Raw genomic sequence first — 18,540 nt, forward strand, 5'->3', positions numbered from 1 at the left:
TGTTGCCACAACGTTATTGGCACTACATCGTGACAACGTAATATTGTATGGTTTTCTTAAAGTTGCCACAACGTTGCAGTATAACGTTTTTTTGCAAGTTACTGTATAGGCAACATTGCCACAACTTTATGTAACCTAGTAGCAACCTTTATACAACTTCACAAAACCAACACATATCTGTGTATTGTGAAAAGGAATATGCAAAGACATTTTTTTATTTTTTACATTATATTTTTATTATACAGAAATTTCCGAAAAATACTACTAATAATGAATCCATTCAATGCTAATACAGTCTTGTCACATGTCTTAATAACAATAAAAATAATCTATCTATCTATCTATTGCCAGAAGCCTCAATCCCGTACGGGGTGGCCACAAACAAATCTCCTCCACGTCGCCCTGTCCCCCGCCATTTCACTGCCCTGCTCCCAACTCCACACCCCTCTCTCATATACCTCTCCACCCCATCCCTCCATCTCATCCTCGGCCTCCCTCTCCCTCTCCCCCCCTCCACCTCACTCACATACATTCTCCTCGTCAGTCTCTCACCCTCCATCCTCTCCACATGGCCAAACCACCTCAGTATGTTCCTCCCAATGCTTCCTATCACATCCACATCCACACCACAACGCTTCTTTATATCCTCATTTGTCAGCCTGTCTCTCCATGTGACTCCACAGGCTCCTCTTAAATAACTCATTTCCACTGCTCTCACTCTTGACTTGTGTCTTTCCAACAACGTCCAAGCTTCACTTCCATAAGTTAGAGTTGGTATCACAATACTGTCATGTAGTAACTTTTTCACTTCCATGCTCCCTTCCCTGTTTCTTATCACTGCTTTCAAATACCAGCAACCTTTCTTCCTTGTTGTATCCTTTCAAGCACTTCACCCTCCAAACTTCCATCCTTACTCATCACACTACCCAAGTACTTAAACGTACCCACATTTTCCATTTCCTCATCATCCAACCTCACTGTACATTCACTGACTTCACCTCTCTCAAAGACCATCACTTTACTCTTCCCTACATTCACCTTTAGATTCCGTTTCTTACACACTCTCCCAAACTCATCCACCAAGCCTTGCAACTCCACTTCATCTTCACTGAACAACACAGTATCATCTGCAAACAACAGTACAGGGAGTTTCCAAACACTATCCTCGCTCACCAGGGCCACTCCAACATCCACTGCCCTACCTTGTACCCTATCTCTATTATAACGCCATCTATAAACAGACTGAACAGCCATGGAGATATGACATGTTTTTGTTTCAATCCAACCTTCAAATAGAAAAATTCGCTCAGTTCACTATCTACACGCACTGCAGCCTTAGCACCCCCAAATAATACTCTTCATGGGCTTCAACAACTTCCCATCTACTCCATATATTCTTAATAATTACACAATCGTTGTCTATTCACCCTGTCATATGCTTTCTCCAAATCCATGAAGGCTGCATACAACTTCTTTCACTTCTCTAGAAACTTTTCCACTAAAGATTTAAGAATGAATATCTGATCTAGACAACCTCTGCCTTTTCTAAAACCACCCTGTTCATCTCCAATTCCTCTGTTATTTCCCTAGCTGTCAATAACTATCCTACCATATACTTTTCCTGTTACACTAAGAAGGCAAATGCCCCTATGATTACCACACACTTCTTTATCCCCTTTTCTTTTGTCCAGGGGTATAATTATAACTGATTTCCAATCCTCCGGGACTCTACCTTCCTCCCAGGCCAATGTGCACATCTTCCACATCCATTTTATTACTATCTCCCCCATGCTTCAGCGTTTCACCACACACTCCATCAAGAATAATAATAATAATCCATCCATCCATCATCTAAACCTGTGTTGCCCCATGAAGAGCGTAGGAGCCCGGGGCTAGGGAATTTGGTCCTGACAATTAAGATGAGTGACCAGCCTCACTCATCCCTGAATGGCAGTACGTGAGCAATAAACCCCAACCACTCCCTGGATATAAACCTTCATCAGTTCAATCCGATTGGAGCGCCTTATTTACCCACTAAACCACCAGGTGCCACAATCTGGTTATATGGTTACCACCTAGCATAGTAAATGGTTTCGTGGTGTACAGGAAACCATTTGGCTTGTCACTAAGTGTAGAGGCACCCACAGGCACAAGGAAGAGGAAAGAATGAAGGAAAGAAAGACAGTAGAGGGAGTGTAAAGTCAACTGTAGATAGAAAGATAATAATAATAATAATAATAATAATAATAATAAATCACAATAATAATAATAATAATATCAATAATAATAAACTCTCATCTTAAACGTCAGGACCATTTGTCTAACCCCAGGCTCCTCCACTCCTCATGGGGCAACATAGGATTGGATGATGGGTGGATGGATAAACGGTTTGGGATTTACATACATAGTGGTGCATTAAACACCGAACAAGTGTTTATAAGTACCAGCCATGCTCGAAACCAACCAAGGATGTTCCATAAGGCCTCTGCGGCATATTTCCATTGGGGTCCTTTTGGGATCGGGATTAGGTGGGGGGGGGGGAAGTAGTGTTATTCTTGAGGTAGTCTCAGCTTAAATTAAAATACTTTGCAAGCACATTTTTTTCCCCACTGTCCCCTTTTGTCGATAAGGGCTATGGTGTTGCCCCTGGCCAGAGGGTTTAACTTTGGAGTGTGTAGCACTTAATGAGCCGCTGCTTTTCCTGATGTCTACCAATAACCCTCGGGTGAACTTGAACATCCGACTCTTCAGCCAGAGCGGAGCGCTTTAACCCACTGAGCCACGGTTGCTACAAAATACAACAAATAAAAAAATATTAGTTTGTTGGTAACATGCTTAAGACTAACAATGACTTTGAAGTGTCTAGTATAATAATAATACATACATATAAGGACGGCAGAATGTTGCAAGAGGATGGAAAAAAGGAAGAATATAGGAGAGAAGTGGAAAGCGATTGGGTAAATATGATTTGGAGCAGATGGGAGAAGTGGAAGGTGTGTGCAAGATATTCACAGGCTGTTGCATAGAACTGTGTGCCTCTCATGTCAAGAGAATCTTTAACTGGTAGGACTTAAGTTTCAAAGTGTAGGTGAGGTAAGGGGGTGGTTTTGGTGCAGCCAGTGGCAATTTGAAAGGTAGTGTTTTGTATGGTTTGTAAGGTGTTGTAGCGAGTGTTGGAGGGGATGGGAGTCCATGCTGGAGAGGCATAGGATATTGCAGTACTGACCTGGATGCAACCCGCTGGACGGACCTGTCTAGAGTGTGTTTAAGAGACAAACAAATCAATAACATGGCCTACATTAATACATATAACATTAATACATATAACGCTTGCTTGCCCAAGCAACGATACCAGGCAGCCTCATCATCATCGGTTAACGATCACTCCCTCTTCATATAGCTAAGTAACCTTTACGAATTGGCCAATTCAAGGGGGGATTAGCGAAGAGATATTGTAGGTGAGTTAAATTTAATTTACGTATCACCTAACTATGAGACTTGTTTGATTTACTTAGACAACTTTAGGGAAGAGTAACGACCTACGAGTTGTGTAGCGAGAAAATTCTTGCATAGCGGTGTCCCGGCAGGGATACCGACTTGGATACATTTAACATTTCTCACATTTTGGTGCCCAGAAAGAGGGCCCCGATTTGTTTACCAGAACTAATCAACATTTTTCACATTTTTGGTGCCCCGACCGAGTGAGGATAACCGATGTGTGCCGAGGCGCTGAATGTTTTTAAAGTTGCTTTTGTGGGGCACAGTTTACTACCACGTTCGGTTGAAGTGAAAGACGTGGACGTACGTGTCTATAGAGCTCCGGGAGGAAAGGCAAGCTTTTTCTCTGAAGATGAAAGGCTGAATGCTGAACTAGACTGGGAGCATGACCGTACGGTCCTTTTCCTTGGAGGAAATGATATCCATGAGGACGTGGAGGTCAATGAAGTTATGGAGAATATTTTAGCAGTGGTAGGAGCCATAGAGGGCTCTTGTAAATCCTCAGTAGCCATAACCCTCCTCGAGCCAAGGAACCTGCCATATGGCTCTCCAGTTTGTTATGGAACATATAAATTAATTAGCAAAGCTGTAAACCGGAAGTTGCAACGGGCCAGGAAGGGAAGGGATTTCATACATTTTAATGCCAAGCCTTTCCAAGCAACGTTGAAATCTGATGGCATACATTGGAACCATCATGGTAGGGAAGTGGTTCTGCAGAAATTTATAAATTATGTAGAACATAAGAAAGGAGAGTTCTATGCTGTACAAGCTATGGGTGGGCCTATGGAGTATTGAGGTAATAAATTCTGAGCTCGGGGAATGTGGGTGTTTTGGCAATTGAGTGTGGGGATGGAATAAAACCCTAGAGGTTTAATAACCCTGGGGAATAGGTTGAAATTATAGACCTAATCCCTACACTCCTCAAAATTAAACTAAATAATTAGCTGAGCTCTAATGAATAACGAAATTGGGAGAGGGGATAATTTGCACAATGAGGACTTAATCTCTACCCTCTTCAAAATTTAAAATAATCAAATCATTACTAAGTTGAGGTAAAATTGTGGTTGGAATTCATAATTAAATTATTAAATTAGAACTCCGTCAACATGTCTGTTTCTTTATTGCAAAGATCTTCTAGTAGTAAGGCAGGATGGGTAACTAGAGCCATAAATGATTGTAACCAGTCGTTGGACCAAATACCTCTGTCCAAGGAGAGAATTAATAGTCTCCTAAATATTCTGAAAGATCGATGGAGTAAGTATGAAGAGAGTTACTTAACTTTAGAAGCGGCTATAGTAAAGGCTGAGAATAAGGAACTCTTAGAGTCAGAAACTACGAAGTTTAAAGACAAATTAGAAGAATACTTAACTGTAGTAAAGACACTAGAGTCAGAATTAGCTGACACTGCCGTGGAAACACAAGTTGTGGCACAGCAGAGTAGAGCTGTGTTACCACAAATAACGCTTCCGGAATTTGATGGAGAGCAGAACTGGAAATCCTTCTGGGATCAGTTCAAATATTTGGTACACGATAGAACAGATCTCCCTAAAGTCACCAAACTTACGTATTTGTTAGGACAGGTCAGAGGAACACCATATCAACTGATAAAAGAATTACCAGTAGAAGAAAATAACTATGAGGTGGCTTTGACCATCATTAGACAAAATTACGAAGACAGGGAACAAATTATAAATCAATTATTGCGGGCTCTAATAGAATTACCCATGCCTAGGCACAATTTTGATTCCTTGCAAAAATTTAGAATTGCAATAAGTTGTAAATTAAGGGCCTTAGGTACTTACGAAGATATTAAAACATCAGATTGGGTGCTTTCAAGAATTGTGTCCATAAAGCTACCACCGAAAACCAAGGATGCTTTGTATGGTAGGTACCAGAAGGATAATTTCTCCTGTGAAGAGATAGAGGAAGACTTGATGCAACTCTGTAAACATTTGCAAGGAACATTAAACACGACTGAGGTCAAACAGAAGACTGAAGTAAAGAAAAAACCCACTAACCAACTGATTGGGAAAGTTAAGTCAGAGAAGACTAAGTATGTGCCTAAAGAAGAGATAGGTACTTTCCTTAGCTCCACAAAGGCCGAGGAAAAAGTATTAAAGATAAGGAATAGACATGCTGAGGATATTAAGGAAATAAAACCTTCCATGGTAAAAGACAGGAAAGTTTGTGTCTTTTGTGGTGAGCAACACTCCAGTGAATTTTGTCAACAGTACCCTGATTATGCTTCTAGAGTAGGGAAGCTTCAGGAACTGGGGTGTTGTATAATCTGTATGAACTCCGAATATGCTGCCGCGGACTGTAAGACTAAATTAAATCTTTGCTTTAAATGCAAAAAGGATCATCATCATAGTGCTTTATGCCCTAGGATGAAAATTGAGGTTCCTAAACCTGCAAGGGTCCATATGACAATTGCAAAGGGGAATGCTCCATTAGTAATGCCAGCTGCAGTACCAATAGCAGATGTGAAAGTATTGTTTGAGAATAGAAACCAATTAGTATGTACCCTGTTTGATACGGGTGCTCAGAAAACTTTCATTTCTGCAGACATTGTGAAGAAATTAAAGTTACCAGTTATCGGCAAGGTAAATCTAGCCATTACAGGATTCTTGACAACTAGGAAGGCTCAGTCTTTTGATTTAGTTAGACCTGTAATACAATTAGGCAGATATAAATGCCGTATAACAGCAGCTGTGCTTGATAATATGGAGACAAGTATATACATAAAGGGATTGAAGGAAACCTCTGATCATTTGCAAAGCTCAGGGATAAAGTTGGCTAAACGGAATGTGGAATCAGATACTGTGGGTCCCATAAAAATGATAATTGGTTCTGATTATTGTGGAAGATTCCTACATAGGACTTTCAAAAGGAATAAGGTACAGTTGTTCAAGAGTCCAGGAGGTAACCTTATTATGGGTCAGTTGCCTTTTCCAAAACAAGTTAAAGGAGAGGCCAAACTAGTAGACTCAGTGTTTGTTACCCCCACACAGTCATTGATGGTAGCTAGAATAGGTGCAGAATTAGAACCTACTCAGATAAATGACTTGTTGGATGAAAACATTGAACCTGTACACAAATTGTGGGACCTAGACAGTATAGGTATACACTCTGAGGAACCAACCCCTGAAGATAAGATAACTTTGGATCTGTATAATCAGTCTGTGGAATTTAAGGATGCACAGTATTGGGTAGGATTACCATGGGAACTAAACCACTCAGAGTTACCAACAGATTACCAAGCAGCTAAAGCTCAGTTAAATTCTCTTCTAAGAAAGTTGAGAGATAAACCAGAACATCTGATCCTATATGATAATATTATAATGGATCAATTGCAGAATAAATTTATAGAAGAGGTAGAATACCCTGTTAACCACAAAGAAGGACACTACTTACCACATCATGCTGTAAGCAAGGATTCAGTAACTACTCCCAAAAGGATAGTATTCAACTGTAGTAGTAAAGCGTCCAAGGGATCAGCTAGCTTGAACGATTGCCTATACTCTGGACCTACACTAACAGAGAAGTTAGGGAATGTGTTACTAAGATTTAGAGAGAAACCTTATGCTTACACAGCAGACATTAGTAAGGCTTTTCTCAGAATAGGACTGAGAGATGAGGATAGGAAATTTACAAAATTCCTCTGGCCTCATGATCCTCAAAATAAGGATAGTCCATTGAAAACTTACTGTTTCCGATCGGTGCTCTTTGGCTCTTGTGCTAGTCCTTTCCTACTTTGCAACACTTTAAAGCATCATTTTGAAAATGCCAAATGTCCAGAAATAGGGCAGGCTTTTTATATGGATAATTTGCAAGGTGTTGCTGATACAGAATCGGAAGCCTTGAAGGCTTATGAAGTACCCAATTCCGAATGTGGAAGGCAAATTTGCCATTACAGAGCTGGAATACAAATTCACCGCTTTTGAGGAATAAAATACAAGAGGACTATCCAGATTCTGACATTCCCAAAATTCAAAATGTGTTAGGTCTTAACTGGGAAACAACAGCTGATGTAATGAGTTTGAAACCAATTAAGTTCTCTGACGTCACTCTCACCAAGAGGTCCTTGTTAAGTCAGGTTTCCAAGCTATTTGACCCATTAGGATTGGTCAGTCCTATAGTTATTAGGGGCAAATGTTTAGTACAGGGGGCTTGGCGAGAAAAGTTAGACTGGGACACTGAATTAGGTGAGACATATGTGGAACAATGGGAACAGATTAGAAAGGAGTTTGAAACTACATGAAGCATATGTATTCCCAGGAAAATAAACAGTAATGAGAAGTCGCCCTTACACATATTTTGTGATGCTTCTCGAAGGGCCTATGGAGCAGTAGCTTATTGCGCAACAGGAGAGGATAGTAAGATTATAATGTCCAAGGCCAGAGTTGCGCCAATTAAAGAAAGAACCCTACCTCAAATGGAATTGGCTTCCATAGAAGTAGGAACTAAATTGGCCAGGCATATAACCACAACTCTTGATACTCAGTTTGAGGATATTTACATATGGACTGACAGTGAGATTTGTCTTTACTGGATAGGGAAGGAAGACAGTAAAATTCCTTTCGTCCGTAATAGAGTGAAGACTATTAAAGAGCTGTCTTCCAAATTTAAATTTATGCATGTGTCCTCCAAACAAAATCCAGCTGATCTGCTCTCGAGAGGTTCGACCGTAAAGAGACTGATCAAAGATAATTTGTGGTTTAAAGGTCCTAAATGGTTACTCACTAAGGACTGGCCTGAACAGAAACAGTACAGTATTGCCGAGGTTAGTGTAGTGAACTTGGATCCTGTAGTACCTGAGCCAGAAGTAATTGACATCAGCCGATTCTCATCAATAAGACAACTTTTAAATACTACTAAATTGGTTGTTGCATTTTTGAATAAGAAGGTGGGGTTTCAGAAATTAGATCCCCTAGAATACTGGCTGAAAAGAGTACAAAGAAATTCTTACGGGGAAATATATAAACTTTCAGGCCAAGACACTGGAAAAGTGAATAAGCTGATGAAGAATTTAGGCTTGTTCTTAGACGGAAAGGGTCTGATAAGATGTCGAGGCTGATTGGTAAAGGCTGATTTGCACATCCAAACCAAACATCCCATTTTATTACCTAAGAGTGGGTGCTTTGTACAACTTATTATAAAGGAAGCCTATGATTCCACTCTCCATGGAGGTGTACCGCAGACCTTAGCCCAAATTCGGGAAAGGTACTGGATTCCTAAGGGTAGACAGGTTATTAAAAAATATCTCAAAAACTGCATCATTTGTAGGAGGTATGAGCAGAGACCTTTTAACTACCCTGGACCACCAGCCACACCGAAGGAAAGGGTGAGCATAAGTCGGCCCTTCCATATAACAGGAGTGGACTACACAGGGGCTATAACTGTTACGGGTGAGGAAACTCCCCATAAAGTTTACATTTGTTTATTTACTTGTGCCTACACAAGGGCAGTCCATCTAGAACTAGCGGAAGACCTAAGCTCAGAGACATTTCTCAATGTCTTTAGCAGATTTGCCGCTAGAAGGTCTTGTCCTGTTAAGTTAATAAGCGACAACGGAACTAATTTCGTTGGAGCAGCACCTTTACTGTTGAACATAATGAACGACCCAAAAGTTAAGTCGGCGCTGGGAATCCGAAATTGTATTTGGCAGTTCACAGCTCCAAGAGCTCCATGGCAAAATGGATTTACCGAAAGAATGATTGGTATTGTCAAGAACTACCTGAGGAAAACATTACATAGAACTAAGATCACGAGAGGAGATTTAAGAACAGTAATAACTGAAATTGAAACCAGGGTTAATAATAGACCTCTGACTTATCAAGATGACACTAGGGACTCGCTAGAGGCCTTAACACCGGCTCACATGTTACATGGCAGGAAGCTCCATCCGATGCTTGTGTGGATATCCAGGAAGAAGTTGATGATCCTAACATAGAAAATATTGATTTAGGACAACACCTTCGGGAGGGATATCAACGTCTGAAAAGGGTGCTGGATACATGGAATAGACATTGGAGCGAAGAGTATCTTTTGAGCCTACGAGAGAGGTTTTATGGAGCTCAAGCTGCCAGCAACAAATCAGTTATTAACATAGGAGATGTGGTCTTAGTGAAGACTGAACAGCCAAGATCCCAGTGGCCATTAGCTAAAGTGATCTCCACACACCCAGATTCTGAAGGGATGCTGAGACTCGTAAAAATAAAATGCAGGGGACATACCAGTATAAAAACTATTGATAAACTGGTACCCCTTGAGTTAGCAGCCACTCCGGATTCAGAGAATGGTGAAGATCAAACGGGTCAAGAGGCGCGACCTAGTAGGGCCGCAGCACAGGGTTCTCGAGAACTATGGAGGGAACTCTTGGCTAAGGGTCATATTACATGATACAACGAATCATTTTCCGCCGGCCCCAAAACTGTGGGAAATATTTTCCCCCAGAGCAGTTGCGCTCTCTAAATTTATCATAGTTATCCCTGGTTAAAGGCAGAGGACGTAGAGACTGTTGTTAATTATTCAAGCTGTTTTAATAACCCAGAAACGACGTTCTCTTTAATAATTCTTGTTATTGATAAATTAAATGCTACTACATTTAACCCCCGTGGACAACTATGCATTGTAAATACATGTAATTATGTGGTATTTTCCACTGACCTAAGCTGCGTCTGCGCGATAGGTGACGTGGCAAGCAGGGAAAGATTCCCCTGTTAAGGCAGGTGAGGAATTAAGATATTTACATAGTTAAAGGGAATATTTGGTCTAACTTTAGTTTAAGTAAAACTAAGATTAATTTGTTAGATTTGCCCTGTACATATCATGATGTAATTTAACTGTATTTAGTACTGTAATTAAATAAGAGTTGGCAACCCACAATTCGATGAAGGGTTGGGGTTTGCCGCGTTCACTCACTCTGCACCTAGCTCTCGTGGAGTTAACACTCTGCTCCCAGACCTTGTGGAGTTAAGACTCTGCTCCTAGCTCTCGTGGAGTTAGCAAAGTTGTACATACACACCATAAGGACGCTTGCTTGCCCAAGCAACGATACCAGGCAGCCTCATCGTCATCGGTTAACGATCACTCCCTCTTCATATAGCTAAGTAACCTTTACGAATTGGCCAATTCAAGGGGGGATTAGCGAAGAGATAAGATAGAAGATAGTATTGTAGGTGAGTTAAATTTAATTTACGTATCACCTAACTCTGAGACTTGTTTGATTTACTTAAACAACTTTAGGGAAGAGTAACGCCCTACGAGTTGTGTAGCGAGAACATTCTTGCACAGCGGTGTCCCGGCAGGGATACCGACTTGGATACATTTAACATTTCTCACATTTTGGTGCCCAGAAAGAGGGCCCCGATTTGTTTACCAGAACTAATCAACATTTTTCACACCTTTCAAAACCCTGGTTTCCTAACCTAATACTGATATATTTCTCCCAATTGTGCCAAAAAATTTGCTTACTTTTCATCTCATACATGCTAGGTTTTAAACAGCATAAGAGAACAATGAAGTTTACTTTCCTTTCAATGAGAAAAGATGAGATTTGGAGGGCTTTTTACACAACAGAACATTGCCTCCCAGTAGCTGTGCCGTTGATGAAGAGCAGTTCGAATTTGTAAACAAATGCTTGCCATTTCTCGCTTGGCACTCAATATGTGATATTATTATAATTGTCCCCTCGTATACAGCCACGATGCAAGAAAAATATTCATGAAAACATCAAACAGATGTTTGATAACATTATGAGTTCTTGCAACAAAAAGAACAGCAAAAAATTATTAATCATAATAGAACAAAAGACACCTTCGTGTACTCATTTCGTTAGCAAACTATTCGGCGTTAATTCGATGATACATGAATGAAAACTGCTATTGCAGCGTCGATAGTGGAATATAATCTCCAATATTTCGCTTATTATGGTATATTTAGGCTCATAATTCAAAAAAGAAAATTCTCAGAGACGAAAACTCCAAGCAAGTTTAGACTTGAACACACGTCGCCACGGAGCGCCAGCAACTGATTCCCCAGCGGATAATTGCAGGCTCGTGGGAGGGTTGTCCCCCTGCTATATGACAGGTCGAACCTTCCTCTCTGTTGCCTCTCCTGGTTTGCTGGGATATTTGTGGCACACCTTAATATTAATATAATAATCAATGTAATATAAACGTTAGAACAATGTAATTATATAACATTACTTAGAAAATGTAGCAGCAACATTTAAACAACGTTTCAGGATAATGTTGCTACGTGGTTGCGAGATAACGTTGCGAGTAAACGTTTTTATAACGTTGTTACGATGTTATAACTAATATAACTTATAGACAACTTTTCGACAACGTTGTACATACAGTACGTTGTGTGTTTGCTGGGTGGTGGATTCGGTAAAATTTCGAAATTACACCCAGCTAACGAACATTTATATTAATATTCCCATTGCTGGACTTTAATAGTTTTTCTTTTATAAGCACTACCCGCAAGCCGTTTTTGTACATTAACCTATATTTAAGCCCGTGTTCCATATTCAAGTTCTTCTTCGAGATAGGCCCCGATCACCACGATCTTACCCTCGAGGTATGATCTTGGTGAAGTGGCACGATCATACCTCAAACGGTAGACCTAAACCGCCATTTGACGACACAGTCACGTTAGTGCAAAGACATACAGACATTGCTATGACATCCCACGACACCCTACGGAAGCGTCACATAATCCTGACGACACACTGCGACCATCCCTCAGTTAAAAAATAACGGTCACTTGACTCCAAGTCACGCCAAGACATCGCCAAGGCACGCAACAAGCTACGACACGCTACGGAACGGCTAAGTTACCGCTAAGATTATCAGGCCATTAAATATCCACGACGGTGGCCGGGATCTTCGGTGTGAGGCCGTACAGTATATAGGAAGGTGGAGTACAGAGTGATGTCACTTTTCTACTGTATGGTTTTGTTTTGTTTTATCGACTGCAAATATGTATATATTGTATTATTAATTGGGGATGACAGTTGACGTATTTGAAATAGTTCCTGCTTCCGACTGATCTATTTCAATTATTGATGTCCCCTACATTAAACCCCGTTCTTCCCTGACAGTCATCAGGTGATGAGTGCAAGTGTGCAATATAGAAAGGTACTGGGCATTTGCAGTCGATGGTGTTCTGCTGGGCGAGGTCCTTCACTTTTTGTATATATGTAAATTCTTTATAGCATCTTGTAACAGTTATCGTAATTAGGATCGACAGTTGACGTATATGGAATAGTTCCTGACTCCTCTGGTGCTCTTTCCTATATTAATGTATCCTATATTATTGTCTGCCTCAACTGACAGTCAGCAGGTGATGAGTGCAGGTATGTAATGCAGAAAGGCATTACATATCTACAGTCGATGGTGTTCTCTTGGTCGAGGTATTTATACCATTGGTGTAGGTCTAGCTATTGGTATCTTTAGGATTTAGTATAGGTTAGCGATTTGTCTGTTGGGGTATTAGTTTTAGGGTCTTTATTTTTAGGTATTTTTTTCCCTATTAAATAATGTCAAATAATTAATATATAAAAGAGAAAATAAAACTAAAATAAAAAAATAAAAACATTAAAAAATTAATATATATGTATGTACGGGTGTATGTATGTGTGTATGAAAGTGTGTTTGTATTTATGCATGCATGTGTGTGTTTGTCTCTGTATGTATGTGTATATACGTTTGTATATATACTGTATGTATATACATACATACATACCTATGTAGACTATATATATATATATATATATATATATATATATATATATATATATATATATATTATATATAATTTCCTGTGGCACTCCACGGGATGCAAAGGACCTCGATGAACTCTCTCCACCAATATTTGTCTCTTGCCATCTCCTTCAGGTCTCACCAACACTCCTCTCCTGCTTCTGTTTTTATTGTCCTCAACCAGATTTCCCTCGGCCTACCTCTATCTCTTCTTCGTCTAGCAGTTCACTGTGGCACATCATGCATTAAACTGCATTCTTTTCTATATATGTGCCCCAGCCACTTCCTGCGAGACAGTCTCACATTCATCAACTGGTTCCACTCTCGTAATATCCCTCACTCTTTCATTTGTAATTCTATCTTGCCATTTTACCCCAAGAATCCTTCTCAGCAGTTTATTCTCAAATCCTAATACTTTCTGATCTGTTGCAACTGTACTGTACCATGACTCATACCCATAAATTAAAATTGGTCTAACCATGGACTTCTAATTTTTACTTTAGTATGTATAGAAGGCATATTATTCCAAACAGATTTCAACATTCCAACAGCTCGTAAAGTCAGTCTAATCCTCTCCTCAAATTCATTGTTTAATGATCCGTTAGATGATACAATCGTTCCCAGATATATATATCGTGGTGGGGGGGGCTTGCGTGCCCCTGTGATCCCACAAGCCTGCCCGTGGATGTAACGACATCTGGCAGGGTCTCCCATGCGGGTAGGGTTGTGGGTGAGGGGTCTGACTAAGCGCTGCCCGAAACGTAGGTTACCCGTATGGGTCATCGGTACTGCCTTCCAGAGGGATCGCCTCAGTGCTGTCCTGAGTTGGTTGGGTGTCTGGGCTGGGGGGTGTTGGGGAAGGGGGTCTTTGCACTGGTGGGAGCAAACTTTCGTATCACGGGGTGCCCTTTTGGGGACATCCTCTGGGAACGAGGTACCCCGCTCCCATCAGACCGCGCTCGGTCCCCACACTCCCTGGTAGGCGGTTTCCCTTGGCTTCTGGTGCCAATTTATATTTAACAATGTATACATGGATACATTGACCAAATCATTAACCACTCATGTGGTCAGTGACCAGCCACACGAGTCGTCATCAACTGGTCTCTCTCTGGCCGACGACTCTGTACCCTCAGGGTCATCTGCCACAGCTGCAAGTTCGGTTGTTCCCTGTATTGAGTTTTTACCTGGTGTCTTTGTGAAACATTCTGACACAAAATATAGTGTCATCAAAATGGATAATGGTACTTCCTCCCGAAACCTGAATTGTTTCCAGATTCACAGTGGTCTAGTAACAGCATGTGGATTTACCCCCAAGATCTCTTTGCAGGGCGATGGCTCTCTATTGTTAGAAGCCAGGAATGAAGAGGAGAGTTCATGCATCCAGTTTCTAACTGTGGTCGCCGATTATCCTGTATCTGCCTCTCGTCATTTGATCCTGAACCAGTCCCGAGGGGTTGTGTACTCTCGTGACTTGATCTCATATTCTGATTCTTCCCTCTTAGAGGGCCTTGCTCCTCAGGGTGTTGTAGGAGTACAGGAATTATGAAGAAGGTTGATGGGGTTTTAACCCCCACGCCCACTCTTATCTTGACATTTGACCATCTTACCTTGCCGGAGGTTATCACTGCTGCGTGGTGGAAGCTAAAGGTTAAACCTTATGTTCCCAGACCTAGAAGATGCTATTATTGTCAAAGATTTGGTCACGTCTGCCGTTCTTGCAGGCGGGAAGCGTCTGGCCTTCCTGAGGTCTGTGGAAATTGTGGTGGAATTTCTCATGGTATAGATGATTGTTCTCAACCCTAAATGTTTGAACTGTGGAGGAGCACATGCAGCCTCCTCAAGGGATTGCGAAGTATACAGATATGAATACGAGATCATTTCTGTCCGAACGAAGGAGAAAATTTCCTTTTCTGAGGCAAAGGCCAGGGTAAGGGAGTGGTTCATTCGCCCTGGGGTTACTTTTGCTGCTGCGTTGGCTCGCCATAAAGCTACCCGGCAGGTGCCCCTGCCATCACGCAATGCCCCATCAAATTCTCGGGGTTCTACTTCCAGGCCTTCTCACCCGGGGGGTTCCACTGAGGGAGTGCAGCCTGGAAGCAGCTGTGCTTCCTCCAAGGAGGTGCCTCCTGTCTCTGGGGGTGTCCCCTCTGCGATGGTTCTTCCAGCGTCTGGGAGTGCCTCCACCATCCCAGTTCCTCCAGTTCCTCCTATGACAAACACCCGTGTCGATGCTACACTTTGCTTTGACACATCCAAAACTCCCGATGTCCTTCCTGTGCATCCTTGTCCTGACATATAAAAAAAAAAACAGCGTCTCTCATACTTCTGTATCAGCTGCTACTTCCGTACTGACTGCTGCTCCTGTACCATCTGCTTGCTCTGCTACTGTTGCTCACTCTTCATTACAATGTGGCACTATAGTTTCTAATGCTTTAAGTTCTGGTGCAGAGATGGAGGTTGCATCTGCCAACCTCAAACGAGTGAGGAGTGAGGAGTTTTTGGGTGACTCCCCTCCTTCTAAGGTTCAAACTTCTGTACCACATGAGGATTCTGAGGGGGCTCTTCGCTCGACAACCCAGCCAGTGGTGGCGTCTAAGTCTGTGGGTGTTCATGATGGCCCTTCTAGGATTCCTGTCCCTGCCTCTTCCTCAGGTGTGGTGGGGCCTGGGTCTTTAGATACTCATAGAGCTCAGTCGCTTGCTCCCTCTGATCCGCCATCCAGCAGCCAACCTTTGGATGATTTGGTTAGGGGGGGTTCCCGAGGTGCCAGCTGAACCCTCACATGGGTGTGCAGACGGGGCACGTGGGTCTTCCAAGAAGATCTCTGTGCTTCGGACTCATTCTGGCGATGGGCGGGACATGTCTCGGGGTAAGGGTACTTCCACCCATGGAAACTCTAAATCTTCATTGCCTTCTCGGTTGGTGAGGCAGAGCACCACGCCTAGGAAGAAGGGCTTTCACTCCCTTCCCAACGAGGTTGCTACATAGCTTTCTAAGTTCATAATATTTAATACTAATCACTATGGCTCAATCAGTATCAATCTGTCTTCAGTGGAACTGTAGAGGTGCCATGGCAAATTGGGAGGAATTGCAGTTATTACTCTCTGCTCTGAACCCACTATGTGTGTGTCTTCAGGAGACAGTGGTGGGGGACAGACAGTTCCCTTCCATTAGGGGGTATAAGGCCTTCCATGCATCTCCTCCTGGTGGTCACAGCGGTGGATGTGCAATTTTGTGCCGTTCTGATGTCCCCTTTATTTCCTTTGAGATTCAGTCCCCCTTTCAAGTTCTAGCCGTACAAATGCACGTTGGGAGGTGCTATACCATCTGTTGTCTGTACCTTCCACCTTCCGTTCCTGTTATACGTGCTGATCTAGAAACCCTTATCAGCCAACTTGCACCCCCTTTCCTACTCCTTGGTGACCTTAATGGCCGCCATCCTTTGTGGGGTGACTCACTTTCAAACCCCCGGGGTGATCTTCTTGCCTCTTTGGTTGGGGATTTAGATTTGGTTGTCCTAAATGATGGAAGGCCGACCCATTTTCATGTCCAGACTGGCACTTATTCTGTCATTGACCTAACCATCTCCTCCTCTAACTGTGCCCTTGATTTTTCTTGGGAGGTTTTGGATGATCTACATGGTAGTGACCATTATCCTGTAGTGGTCCAGCCTACTCGCTCTGTTCCTGTAGCCCATCTGCCACGCTGGTGTCTGGACAGGGCTGATTGGTCTCTCTTTGAGGAACTATGTGTATTTGCCAACAGGGTTACTGATTTTTCAACTATTGATGATGCCGAATGTTATTTTACTAAGACCATTTTCTCAGCAGGGGTTCATTGTATCCCACGGACTTCTGGTGTTTTTTCCCGGAGACCTGTGCCATGGTGGAATGATGACTGCTCCATAGTAAAGGGAACTTACAAAGCAGCTGCTCGTAGGTATTTTACCAATCGTAATGTTGTTTTTCTAAAAATACAGTTTCGCAAAGCACGTGCTCACTATAGATGGGTCATGAAGAATGCACACAGTAACTCGTGGAGGTCATATGTCTCTACAATTACATCTTCAACTTCAATGTCTGTGATGTGGAAAAAGGTGCGCAAGATTTCTGGTAGGTTCTCGCCCCCCTCCCCTCCGGTGTTGCTCCTTCACGGAGAACTTGTGTCTGCATCAGATGCAGTAGCCTCTGCTTTTGCAGATCAGTTTTACGCTGTCTCCACAAAGGATCCTTCTCAGCCATTTGCCACCTTTCGTAGGAATCAGGAGAGGCTGGGTCTTGACTTTCGCTCTCGTGATGGAGAGCTGTATAATTTAGATTTCAGCCTCTGTGAGCTACGTGCTGCCCTTTCAGAGTGTCGTGACACTGCTCCTGGGCCTGACGATATTCCATACGCTATGCTGCGTCATCTTCCGACTGATTCACTTCAGTTTTTATTGGACCTTTTTAACAGGGTTTGGAGTGAGGGCTCTATTCCGAGGAGTTGGAAGTTGGGTATTGTCCTCCCCTTTCCCAAACCTGGTAAAGACCATTCCCAAGTCTCCAACTATCGTCCTGTCACTTTAACATCATGTGTGTGCAAGCTGTTCGAAAAGATGGTCAATGTCAGGCTTATGTGGTTTCTGGAGAAGGGTTGCTTTCTCTCTCCGTCGCAGAGTGGTCACCGTAAATTACGGTGCACTTCAGACAACCTTATCAGGCTCGAGGCGTCAATCTGTGAAGCTTTTGCCTCCAAGCAACATCTTGTGGCTGTGTTTTTTTGACCTTGAGAAGGCTTATGACACTGCCTGGCGCTATGGCATCCCCAACAACTTCATGCCTTTGGTTTACGTGGTCGCCTGCCTGTGTTGCTTGGAGACTTCTTGACTGATCGTGTATTTCAGGTCCGTGTGAGTTCTACCCTCTCTGCGCCACTGTGCTAGGAGGAAGGTGTCCCACAGGGGAGTGTCTTAAGTGCTTCCCTGTTTGCAGTGGCCATTAATGGTATCATTGACACTGTGCCTGCTGGGGTATCCTCATCCCTTTATGTGGATGACTTAGCTATATGGTTTTCTGGCTCCCGCATGTCTGCTATTTGAGCGGCGGATGCAACTTGCCTTGGACAAGATTTCTGCCTGGGCCACTTCCAAGGGTTTTCGGTTTTCCCCTTCAAAGACTGTGGCTATGCACTTCTGTAGGATGAGAGGGGTACACCCGGACCCTGATCTCCAGCTTTGTGGCAGGAAACTCCGTTGTGTGACAGAGACGAAATTCTTGGGCCTGACTTTTGATTG

At 42.5% G+C, this 18,540-nt stretch overlaps 1 protein-coding gene across 1 annotated transcript in view; it reads right to left on the bottom strand.

Annotated features, from left to right (window-relative positions):
* Nucleotides 1-14,327: 14,327 nt before the first annotated feature.
* Nucleotides 14,328-18,540, bottom strand: part of LOC145406528 (putative glutamate receptor) — a 131,836-nt gene continuing 127,623 nt past the window's right edge. Inside the window, exon 10 of the mRNA XM_080277641.1 lies at nucleotides 14,328-14,473. Coding sequence (XP_080133767.1) covers nucleotides 14,328-14,473 — 146 coding nt within the window. The remainder of the gene's footprint in view (nucleotides 14,474-18,540) is intronic.

The sequence above is a fragment of the Coenobita brevimanus genome, chromosome 8, assembly GCF_032717465.1.
Source record: "Coenobita brevimanus isolate Jiangsu-jjx chromosome 8, ASM3271746v2, whole genome shotgun sequence".
NCBI lineage: Eukaryota > Metazoa > Arthropoda > Malacostraca > Decapoda > Coenobitidae > Coenobita > Coenobita brevimanus.